The sequence below is a fragment of the Passer montanus genome, unplaced genomic scaffold (genome assembly GCF_014805655.1).
Source record: "Passer montanus isolate IOZ18808 unplaced genomic scaffold, ASM1480565v1 scaffold66, whole genome shotgun sequence".
Lineage (NCBI taxonomy): Eukaryota > Metazoa > Chordata > Aves > Passeriformes > Passeridae > Passer > Passer montanus.
Genome location: NW_024371704.1, coordinates 6008969 through 6021910, shown reverse-complemented (window position 1 = coordinate 6021910; position 12942 = coordinate 6008969). Strand labels below are relative to the sequence as shown.

The 12942-nt window shown below is 40.0% G+C and overlaps 1 protein-coding gene across 9 annotated transcripts in view; it reads right to left on the bottom strand.

Moving 5' to 3' along the window:
• The window catches only part of MYO1B (myosin IB), a 107361-nt gene that overhangs the window by 27975 nt on the left and 66444 nt on the right, over positions 1–12942 (bottom strand). For 5 of the 9 annotated variants that reach the window (XM_039728562.1, XM_039728561.1, XM_039728566.1 and 2 more), the window contains exons 11-15: positions 12217–12335; positions 11433–11519; positions 11043–11108; positions 1812–1817; positions 623–727 (exon numbers count right to left, since the gene is read on the bottom strand). In XM_039728562.1, coding sequence (XP_039584496.1) covers positions 623–727; positions 1812–1817; positions 11043–11108; positions 11433–11519; positions 12217–12335 — 383 coding nt within the window. The remainder of the gene's footprint in view (positions 1–622; positions 728–1811; positions 1818–11042; positions 11109–11432; positions 11520–12216; positions 12336–12942) is intronic. The other 4 variants (XM_039728563.1, XM_039728568.1, XM_039728567.1 and 1 more) reach the window with 1 other exon arrangement.

The window sequence follows — 12942 nt, the reverse complement described above, 5'->3', positions numbered from 1 at the left end:
GTTTTTACAGCTGGGAGTTGGTATTTTGTCTGAGCTGTGTATCATGTGGAGCACTGCTAAAACCTATTAAAACTTTAGCTTGATGTTCACTCACAGAATAACATCAAGCACCAGAGGCTGGGCTCCACAGGACATCTCACATTTATCCATAAAGCTCACACACCTGAAAGAACACTAGAACCAAACTCTGTTTGCAGTTTCTTTCACGCTGTGTGCTATTATTTTAGCCACCCAATTGAAGGACTGGCTGTGGCTGCCTTTGGGTGCGTCCCAGACACGGCTGTATAATCCAAAACACAGGCTGCAGGGTGATGGTTCTAATACCAGAAAGTGATATTAGTATTCTAATAAATCAATTAGCCCTTGCTCAGAAGTGCCAGTCATGGTTGCCAACGAATGAATCAGAGCTGAGTCTGGTTTTACCTGGAGAACTCATAATGTGAAACAAATGCCAAACCAACATTTTTTTGCTTAATGTGAGTACCACACAGCCCCAAACAGGCTCCATGTCAGCCCTGTGGTCAAAAAGTGCCTCTGTTGCCTGAAAAATGGTTCCAGCCTGCCTGTGAGCCTTTACAAGGACAATGGGAGGAGGGTAAGGGAAGATCCATTCAAGTATTACCTCTCGGATGTATTCCTCCTGCTCTTCTTTGAGGGTAAGTTCAATGAAGATCTGCTGCAGCTTCTCATTACAATAGTTGATAATGAATTGCTCAAAGCTGTTGTCCTGTCAGATGAAACATGTTTGAGTTTGCTTTGTGTAAACAGCCAGGAGCCCAGCTGGAGTGAGTTACTGCAGCAGCTGCAGGTCAACAAGCCACTGTAATAACTGCTCCCTCCAGTTTTGTGAGGTGATGGTTGGAGTAATATTTGATTGAGATCACGATTAGTTCAGAAATTTTAGACCAAATCCTTCCCTGAGGCTTTGTCTGTTGGGAGGGACAAAAGCCTCTGTAGGTTTTATTCCTGATGCCTCCACACTGATTCCTTTTAACAAGTCATGAGGACACTTGTGGTGTCAGGGAATAAACAACCAAAGTTTTGCCTGCACTGATCTATGTAAAATGTAGGCTCCTGCAGGGTCTGATAAATAAAATCATGACAGTACCATTAGCTCTTTTCCACTCAGCAGCCAATAAAGCATCCCATTTCTCTACAGAACAAGGCTCAAGCTGCTTTTCCAGTTGCAGCTGAGCCTGGGTTAAGAGATTATTGGCTCCAGAGGTCAACCCAGCTCCTCCCTGCCAACAAACTGCCCCTCTAAATGGTGGGAAACAAAAGAGCTTCATTGACTAAAACTCCTCTAGCAGGCTAATTCATCTAAAACTGGGTTAGGGAGCAAGCAGATGTGTGACCCTTGGCAGAAGGGACCAGGGTATGGAGCAGACCCCAGCAGGAGGGGTGGGCACAGGAAGGAGGCAGTGTCACAGGCTGTGACGTGACTCCCTGCCTTTTTAAACTCCCAAATAATCTGCTCTACAATACCTGTGAAGCTTAAATTATGCTGACAGAATTTTTATCACTGAAGTGATCAATCATTTGAATGTCTGAATTAAGGATCTGGTTGCTAAATGAGATTAAGAGCACACAAGCAGATTAGAAAATATTCAGGTAGCACAGATTACTTTTATCATTTTAGTTTTAAATGAAGCAAAATCATAGCTGATCACCAAAAATTCCTCAGCCACAAATGCTGCCCCTCTCACCAACTGCAATTATCACTCAGAGATTGCAAAACTTGCATAGCTCTAGATGAGAGAGTTAAAAGTTGGCATGCAGCAAAATCAGCACTGCAAACAAGCCATACTTACTGCATTCTGTTGAAAAAGAAATTACATAAAGTGCAGTCAGTACTTCTACTTCCATAACAACACACAATAGATCTATTAGCATTTATTTAGCATACCAAGTAGATCAATCTTTGTATCACATAAAATGCAAAGTACTGCATAAACGTTATGTATTACAGCTTTGTAGGTGAGTCTATCTTTAGGCACTGTCTAAATATTACCAAATAAACCTTATTTGGTTTAATCATCAGAGCCTAACACACAACAGCATTCATGCATTGCCCTGTCTCTAAATCACCAGGTAATGTTTGCCTCTAAAAGCCATATTTATAACCCTGGGCAGACAAATCTGTGCAACAGAAGAGGAGAATGTGGAAGGAAATAGAGAATGCTGGATGAAGAATGAGTATAAGTTTACTTGACACATTCAGATAAGGCCATCACTTCAGATATATTGAGTTTGAAGTAAAAGGACCCCACTGCCACATCACCCAGACAAAGAGAAAGGATAAACACACTCTGCATCCTCCTGCCAGGCACATGCCACCCAGCTCAGAGAGACTGCTTCTCCAGAAACCCAGGTTATTCTGATTAAAAGGGCTGCAGGACTATTCACTCAAATTATACAGGCTTGGTCATCAACAGAGGATGGAAACTGAACAGAAAATCCAGATAAACCATCTAACTGAAAGGTCATTAACAATACATTAAAGTAATTGCTAGATGTTTTCCTGATTTGCTGTGTAGCTGTGATATTTATGGCTTGCTCAGGAAAAAAAACAAAAAACCAAAATCTACAGAGTTCTCCACAAATCACTCACTTTGAGCTATGAAATTCTATTTGACATTGCCAAGCCACTGAAAATTGCTATTCCAGGAAAAAAGTTATTGAAGAGCAGCAGCAATGTTGTTCTTTGTGAATAATACAGAGCAAAAGGCTAAAACAGTTAATTATGGCAAAGAAAATGGGGGAAAATGTTTGAAATTACTGAAATTCTCAAAACACTTAGAGCAGACCAGAAGACATTTGGTAAATGAAATACACTTTGGAAAAGGTTTTAAGAAACCATGCCCAAAAAACCCCAATTAGTATTTATCTCTAAGCAATTCTAAGGAAGGCAACAGAGGCTGTGCATTTATTCTCCCTTAATGACTATCTCTGATTTTAATTATGTGAGGGTTCCACAAACATTCACAAATTAGTTGTCCCCTCCAATATTTTAATGAAGGTGTTATAGAAATGAATGCAACAGAATTAGAAGGGATCTAAAGGACTTCTTTTTTTTTTTTTTTTTTAGAAAGCAGGAAAGAATAACCCATATCAGTGATAGCACATCATTAAACCCACTCAGGAGACAGGGGCTGGAGGGATCCACCCATCAGAAAATGTTTGCTCCTTATGCTGACCACTTGTATTAAGTGACACAAAGGGGCTTGACCAACACAGAAGCAGTGCAGTCAGACACAAAATTAGAGGAAGAGCTGTCAAATATTCCTAGAAAATTTTAAAGGGGGAAAAAACGCCAAAAATTAAGACCATATCTTCCTCAAGGTGTCAGCTTCTCTTCCAGGCTGTAATTCTGCTACTTTCAATGTCGAGGGCATCACTTCAATCCCTGCATTTTAATAGCAGCTTTATAACTATGCCTTTGAAAGCACTGTGGAATACAAAATAAAACCTTCAGGGAATGCAAAACCACACAGTCTCTCAAATTAAATAAAGGTGCTGGGAAAACAGAATGTCACCTGAGATAGGCTTAAAGTCATGTTGAATTTATAGATACAGCTCAACCAACCACACTCAGCTTATCCTCTGAATCTTTTATCAGATGCAACACTAAATTTAGGGGACTAGAAAAATTCACTGACAAAAATCAAAGCCTACTTCACCACGGTTCTCACTTCACAAATAATGGTGTCATACAGCTTCATTCTTTATCAACCTTCATGGTTGGTATTTCATGAATAGCAAGTTTTGAACTCTAAAAAAAATTCTTCTCCATGCAAAAATAAAGTGATTATATAAACTAGCTATGAAGTTCTATCTGTGAGCCACAGCTATTATATACTGGTATTTGAAAGTACTACAGAAAATATTCTTTTGTGCTTAATATTTTATCTAACTTCTTCGAAAGATTCCACTTGTGTACCATGGAATCATCTGAAAAAACCATATATGGTTTATTGCTGACTTTATACATTTTTATACCAGTAAAATACCAAAGTGAAACAGACAAAAATATTTCTGACCAAAAAGAAGGCTAAAACTCTTACTGATGTTAGCCAGAGAGATCTCCACTAGATTTATGAACAAAAAATATCTAAAACAGGGCATTTTCCTATAAACATTAGATACTTTCTAACCTTCTCTCTCCATATAGAATTAAAATTAACTTTTGAGTACCCAGTTTCCAACTATTTCCAAAGATGATAAGGCAACTAAGACACCTGCTTAAAATTGAAAGCTGGGTACCTTTCCATTAGGCAGCAATCAATTCTTAACTTCCTCCTGCCTAATAAAGTCTAACTTAAGGCTTGTGGTTTTTGTGTCCTCCCCACTGTTTTCCCAAATTAAGCAGGTGATGTGGATCCAAACCTATGGACTCAGGTACAGCTCAGTGTCACACCTTTGTAGGTGTTTCTCAAGGTCTTCTCTTCCTCCTTAACCTTTCATCACACCATTCTTGTTCAGAGGCAGCTCAAACATCTACATGCTGCTCAGTCTGCAACCACACTGATAAAAAGGTGCCCAGCAACATTTTTCAAATATATTATGTGAACACATGCAGCCAACATAATACATGAGACGTATTTAAAGGAAAAGAATCTTTTAAAAGAAAACCCTAAACATTTCAAGTCATGAGACTGTTGAAATCAACAGGAGTGATGCCATTAAAATGAACTTTCATATCAATTTTGAGAAGGGAAAAAGACATACAGACTTATACTTCTGCTCTATTACAAATAGCCCCAGAAAGTAAGTGGTTTTTTGTTTTTTTAAATATCAACACAGCTCCAGGCATCAGAAGTCTCTGACTGCCTCCTACCATATGCAGGTGACCCCAAGTAGTTCCATCAGGCCCCTAGAGGAAAAGCCAGATGGCAAAAGTAATGATGATAAAAGACCAACATACTCACTTCACTGAGATGAATGGTGGAATGAAGAGTGAAACCAACCAGCAAATTCAATTTATATGCTACTGTGGTGTCTGGGGATAGGGGGTTTTATGTATGACCACACAAGCATACGAGTTTATGAGATGAAACTAAGGAATATAAATGCTAGGAAGTTAAAATCAGCAAAATGGGAAAATTCCATTTAAAGAAAATGAGAAAGATACTATTTTAATTTCAGAAAGCAATGACCCAGTCATAACATGACTCAGTTTTAACAATTTTTCAAAATTTTTTGCAAATTTAGTAAAGGCATGTTATCAATAGAAAGGGATAAATCCCTTTCCTTTCTGTTTTCATGTACAAACATTTGAGCAATCAAGCTTATTTCTTGTAAACTAGACTGCACTGGGCTTTTGTGTAAATACCTGTATATGCAAAGAACCAGAGAGGCACATCTTTTAATCATAAATATTCCACTAGACACAATCAATCCATGTCTCAGTGTAACTCATGGAAGCAAGAAACATCTGTGCAAAGCTTGGGAGATTATCCATTTGCCATATTTGTGTAGCTCAACCAACTTCAGCCCTCTTTGTGAGCCAGGAAGAGAACCAGGTACTCTGAAATCCATCTTGCTCCCAGCTGTGCTGTCCAGGCACACAGGTCTGAACCAAATTCAGACTTAAGAAGGCAGTGAATCCAGTGTGATCCATGGGGAAACCCAGGTACCATCACTTCAACAAACTCAACCTGATAATTACAGTCCTGGAACAACAGGAATTACAACCAGGCAAGATCCTACTGCATTATCAGAACCACTCCTCTGCTAAGACAGAAAGAGCTGCTGGAGGGCAAAACATTATTCTCAGAACCTGAAGCAGAACATTTGTGTATTTTTGCTCCAGCATTTCAAGTATTTCCTCTGCTGCAAACAGCCAGCCAATGGGATTTACTGCATAAAACTGCACGTTGCAAAATAAGGCTCTCTAAATACTTACGTTGTAATACAATTAATTAAATGGTGCTTAACTTCCTAGGATGCACCTCTGCTTTCAGCATCCCATCACTTAAGGAAATTATTGCTTTAACAGTATTTTTAAAACTCCCTGGCACTTAGGAGTCCAACCAAGGGTCCCTCTCTGTAAAGCTGCTCTCTTGCCAGCAGAGGAAGTTGATCAATTATAGATTAAAAATTCAGTTCTCCTTTTTCCCACTAGCCTGGGGTTTGCCAGAAGAAGCAGAGGGCTGGGTACACACATTTTGGCACTGCTGCTTGCCAGTATATGATAAACTTCTGGGCATCAGCAAAGGGTTGAACAGTTTCAAAAAGGAAATCTGTTGCAAGCTAGACAGCCGAGAAAAAGCAGCTGGGAATTATGGTATGGAGATTAGGGCTACAAACAAAACAGATATCCATGGATGAGTTAAAGTCAAAGACAAGACACAAAGGGTTCCCAGATTCTTTATTAAAAAAAGAAAAAAAGATAAAATAAGATCCTGATAAGTCAGTTTCCTTTTTAGATTTTTTTTTTTTTTGTCTAATATGTCATCCTGCTAGCAAATAACTAGAACCTTCTCCTGTAAAATAATCCTTTGGGGTGTGGGGGGAAGACCCTGATCCAGGAGCAATCTCTCAGAGCTCAGGATGCTCTGAAACTCTAACATCCTTCATGTAATCCACAGGATAGAAAAAGGCAAAGCAACCAGGCAGCAACTGGACCAAGCTGTTGTGCAGGTTTGTGGTGAAGGTGGAAATAGCTCCCCTATTCTTTCATGCCTTAAACACCTCAGAAAGACATTTTCAATGATTACTACTCCTTATTTAGTTACCGCTCTCTAAAAACAGACGATTAACACAACTATGAACTTGTTAATAGGAAACAAATGCATTCTTCACATTTCTAACATAGTCCCTCAACAGAGATACTGTCATTTGCTCCTTATTTAGTTACTACCCTCTAAAAACAGACAATTAACACAACTATGAACTTGTTATAGGACACAAATGCATTCTTCACATTTCTAACATAGTCCCTCAACAGAGATACTGTCATTTTATCGTTGTCCAGATGACAACTGACACAGTGCATGCAGCAGGAGCAGGCTTCTTTCTGTGACCTCAAGGGACTTCCATGCACAAGAAACAAGCTTAATAAAAAGAAGTGTTATCAAAGTTCATCACGGATTGTGAGAAATGGATGGGGTTTTCCTGCTGGGTGGCTTGTTTGGCTGCTTTACCTGTGATATTTTTATTTACTGGTGGGTTTTTTGCAATGTCTTTGCATGTTCTTGCCTACCTGGACCAAAAGGGGTTGGTCAGATGCTGTCCCCAAAGACAAGGCAGTCACATCACCTCTGGTCACCCAAATGGAACCAGTCCCTCTCTGCAACTCTATCATCAGTGCATCTTGTCAGGCTAAAATACGTGGAACAAACTGCTCCACCAAGGGACTGAGCAGAAAGAGCTCACACTCTCAAACTCTCTTCTCAAGGCCTGGCAAATTTCAACAATAAGCCTTGTTTGGCAGCGTTACCTTCCATAAAACTGCACTCCAAATCATTAACTTCATCATATGGACCAGCTGCAGAGTGGGGCCTGAATATTCAGAATAAAGCCTTTAAGCCAAGCAGCACAGACAGCTCTGTCTCTGAAGGGCTGGGCAGGATGAAACACTCACCCTCACTCCATGACATTCATTTTTACTACCCTCCTTCTTGTCTCCACAGGAAATGTACACAACAGGAAACTCAACACCCAAAGCAAATGGAGAGAGCCTTCTGCTCATCTCTGCTGAGCCCTCACCATCTGCCTCCTACAGCCTTCTCTCCTCCACCACAAACCCCACCCTTCCACCACCCCGCCCCAGCATTCTGCAGGGACACCCCTTTCTGCCCAAAACCACCCAATCAAACCTGGAATAAAATGGGAACAGCCCCAAAGAGACCCCAGGAGGCCTGGAATCAAGCTGATTCTAGAACTCCCAGAGCCACCAGCCATCACCCCCAGCCCATCTCAAATCTCAGTCTAGACTGCACGCTGACTACGCAGGCAGCCGCTCGGAAATGTGGATAAACACACCCGGAGCAATTCGTGTCAGGCTTCAGGCCACTGCCCAAGCTCCAGCAGCACAGTTACACAACCAGCCCAGCCCTCCAGCCTGCACTTCCATGCTAATCCTAGTCCCTAAATCCTTGCCCACAGACAATTCACGCAGAGCCACCCAAAATTTCAGCGTTTCGCTTCGCAAACATTCAGTCCCAGCGTTTGGCTTCCCACAAAAGGCATGGCAGGATTCAAAAATAAACACAGCTTCACAGCACCTATTTTGTGGGTTGTGTAGCCAAGCTTGCTGCTGACATCTGCCAAACCCACAGAGGCTGTGGATTATTGATAGATTTAAATTCCCTAAGCTGAATTTTTAGACAGCCAAGTCCTTATATCTACTTTCTTGGACAGCTTTTGTGTTTGTCTGAAGAATGGGGTTTGTGTTTGATAAATATACTGGCAAAACCCAAATCCCAAAGAGAATATGCCAGCAGTATCAATACTCCAACTATCTTTTCTCTGTTAATTTCCAAGAAACCACAAGTTACCCTTGTAAATTAACTTCAGCTTAAATTACAGAAAATTGCAGAAACCACAGTGAACAGTAACTAAAATCAATGTTTCAAAAAATAGATTGAAAAAAAATCTCATTTAAAAGCTTCAATTTGCATATAATAGAACAAGACTGCTATTGTCATCAAGAAGGTGAAGTATGGTTTTATGTCTTTCAGAATGGTAAATCTGGATTTCTTTATGCACTATTCTTACACAAGGAACTCTAGGATGATCTAAAGAATCATCCTGAACAGAAAAAGGCCCGAGAAATATTGTGCCCTGCCCATTAGGAAAGAAAACAAAAACATTAAAAACAAAGGAAAAAAATTTAAAATGCAAAAATCAGCCTTCAGTAAACACATTCCTTGCTGTGTATTCCAATGGTACTGAGCTTCCTGTGTAAATATTTTGCATGTATATAAAACACTCCTGCTACACCTCCTGTGGGTTTTGATATGTTCTGTCTCCAGAGCACAAGGCCACTTCAGGTCAAAGACCACTGATAAACTTACCTGATTCTGAGTAGAAACATGATTAATGTAAGCCTTTCCACCCTCAGCACATCAAACAGTTTGCACATGTAAAAGGCACAGATTTAGAGATGAAGCCTTTCAAGTGCATTTTTGCCAACAAATATTCTTTGTAGAGCTGACATTAGTTCTAAGTTTCAGGAACAGATGTCAAAGTCAAAATATGAATTAAGAATTAGATACAAGAGGCAACTGCACACTTTTAGTCATAAGTTTCAACTGATTTATAATTAAATTGATATGTTATTGTCATTAACTACACCTCAGCTAATATTTTGAATGTTTGGCTACAGTGTTTACAAATGTACCACGCATCAAAACACTCCAAATTCCACTGCATTTGTTATGCTAGAAATCTTAAGACATAATTAAATTTTCTTTATGTGGCTGCATATTGTCAAAATTTTATTTATTGATTAGTTGCCTTAATATCATTAAATTTAAACAATAATTCAATTATTTATGTGATGCTGAACCAGGCTGCTTGGCTGCTCTTCTCACCATAGGTCTTAACTCATAAGAGAGAGTCACACCTTGTGTGAATGTACTGATGAATTTGGTCCCCAAGTCACAAGGCAAAACCTTCCCCAGCTTTTCCAGGAAAACCAACACTTGGCATTTAAAGGAGTGAACAATAACTACCCCCATTATTTTAAAGCTTTTGAGAAAGCTACACTATAGTTCAGCATGACAGGTAAATGAAAAGAGCCCTGGGTTTTTTTTCATCTTTCTCCTGCACTCAGCCACTTACTTATGACCTTCTAAGATGCTGAATGCAGAAAAGATGAAAATTACATGTGAGAAACAGCCTCATCTCTGGAACACCATCCCACAAACACAATCCTTCAGCTGGCTCATGCCACCTTTCTGTCTCCCACCTCCCTGTGCATGTCCAACCTAAGCACAACAGGGGAGCTAGAACAAACAAGTCCTGCCTGAGGATGCCAGCAGCACCTTTCCAGTGCCAGCTTCCTAAAAGCTACTCAAGGACCAGCTCCCAAGAGATCTGGCACCCAGATCCCTGTTCAGCCACCTGACCTCTGGCACAATATTTTCATAAATATGTTCTTGTGCCTAATGCAAACAGCACAGCCTCGCTCAGCAAGCCCTCGAGGCAGCTCTCAGCTTTGCTTTTCCTCTTCAGAGCTACTCTGATTTGCACATAGTCGGATGTTTTGCTTCTGAAATGAAGCTTACACCACCCTCACATGAACAATCATTCCCATTTTCCACACAGCTTAAACACCCTCCCCAGATTTCTAAGAGGGATGTAGGGAAGTGGGTCAGGATTTTTCTACTGATTTTGTTTCTCCTCAGATGAGTTTCTAGTTTAAACACACACAGATTCCAAACAAGGTCTATAAATCTCTTAACAAAAACTGTCAGAACAAGATTTATGGAAAATGCCGTGTCCCTGGTGCTCTTTAACCCAATTAAAAACTCCTTATTGATTGTTTTGTTTCAAAATACCACCAGTCTAAAAATACTATTGTAAACAAACAGCAGTGAGCCACAGATCTTTAGCTAGGAGTAGGTACAGAATATCCACCTAAGTGAATTGAGATGAAATGCAATACGCGCTTGTTTAATTTTGACAGGAAAAAAATGTATAGTTTTTGTTAGGTGGTTGTTTTTTTTTTTTTTCCCCCCTCTCAGGATACACAGCTTGTTCAAAGACATCAACAAAATGCCTCAGGGCAGAAATGACAGCGCCAGAGTTTTTCCTATACTCAGAATGTATGTCACAACAAAACATATTTCATTTATCCATCATAAATATTTATCTATGGTGTAAAAACACAAGTTTGACTTCCATAATTTTTTGTTTCAATTGCCAGACATATTAAGACATCTTTCTTTGGCTTACCTTTCTAGTGGGTTTATTTGTCAGGCATGACACACTTGAGTCAAATTACATATATTCTGATTATCAATTAATGAACAACTCTCTTAAGCTTTAGTAACAGCTCTCTCACTAAATGGTTACCATTATGAAGGTCTTACCTCAAAAATTTCAAAGCCATAGATGTCCAGCACCCCCATTACCTTCTTTCTCACTTTTGTTTGTGCCTTAAAGAAAAATAAACACTGAGTCAGTCATCTGTACATTGCATACTTGGGACTCAAGAAAATGAATGCATCTCATAAGCAGGCTGTCAAAAACTGTAAAACTAAAATGTTACATATGGTTTCCCAAAATACACTTAAGGTGAATATTTTTACAAGCTCAAGAACAGAGCAGAGAGCAATTTGTTGAGGTGTGATAAGGTTATTTGTGTGCAACAGTGTAGAGCCAGGAGAAATGAAATTGGCAAATACAGTTTTACTGTCCACTTTAATTTGAAGGATTTCTATTGATTTTTTTTTCTTTTTACAAGCACAAAGCAACAATACCTTAATGCTCTCATTGATCCTGGTAACAAGCCAGGAGAACAGGCGGCTGTACAGATTCTTAGCCAGAGCATCACGGGCATAATAAGCCTAAAGAGAAGAAAGAAGAAAAATGTTATAAATGCTGGGCTAAACCAAACATTCTCCTGTTGCTGGGGTGTCCTAAAGGTGCCATGAACTGAGTAAAACCAGCACAGGGAGCATTGGCTCTGCCCTCCTGGCTGGAACAGCAGCCACTACCAGGGCACCCCAGCTCCCTCCCTGCTCTTCCAGCTGCCCCCTGAACACTCACATCCCCCATCCTAATCCTGGGCAAGGGGGCTCGAGCAGCTGCAGCTGGAGAAGGCACATTCCTGCTGGCCTGAGCTGATGAGACACAGGTGGCAGCCACCCTGGCTCTGCAGCATTGCAGGGAGATGAATTCACACTGGCAGCAAAGGTTTTCCAGCAGCCCCAGGGCCCACAACTCACATGGAATTACAGCAGTTGCCCTAAATGAAAACAGTCTGCCTCAACACTTGCAGCATGTGCTTTGTGCAGGACTGCTTGTTTTTACATTCTCTGCAACATTTGCCTATCCCTCATCTTTTGGAGGTAATTCACACCACCAAACCAAAGCATCTCTTAACATTTAGAAACCACTGAGCAAAAAACACACCCTATGCTTGTGATTTATTCAGTGCAGCCTTTCAGTTGTAGTTTTTAATGGGGTAGTTATGATTTAATCATGCAGAATAAAATTGCCATTTAAAAAGATCTTGCCTTTTAAATCAGGCCCTCTTTTTACCTGAGCCACGTTTAGTGTTGTTGAAACTTTCTCCTGTTTGGCCTCAACCGTCCGGAAGCTGAAAGCTCTCTCCAATACAGACTGGTCTATACCTGTCAACTCACAGATTTCCTTGAGTTCTAGCAAGAAAAAGCAAAGTGTAAATACAATCAATCCTTCCTTATTACTGCTTTTTCTTCCCCAAAACTACCAGCATTTCAGAAGTGTGGTATTTTCCCAAAATGCTCTTCAACAGAAGTGTTCTCCATTCACACTCTCTCCCCACCACCCTGCCAAGCAAAGTTTTTAAAAGCATGCACAGCACAAGGAAACAGAGCTACTGGTTTTGAAAGCACTTCCTATCCACTTATTTTTGAGAAGAAACTTTCCCTCCATTTATAGCAGATTACTTTACATAATGAAAAACTTTCAGATGAAAATGAACTTTCAAAATACATCAGCTGCAAAAATATCACCAAATGAATCTGACACTAAAGGCAGAGATACTGCAAAAGAACAAAAATCCTCCACTGCAGAAAAAACAAGCAGCTACATAAAGGCACAGAACCATTTAACATTTTAGAACAAAGTGCTAATAAAGTGAGAAAAAAGGAGAAAATAATAATTTTTGGAATTTCAAACAGAACGATTGAAATTGCACAGAATGCAGCCCATAGTTGCCTGAGGGTGAGCTCTGGAAACAATCTAATTCATATGTAAGGATATTGTATGTCTGCAGAAACAACA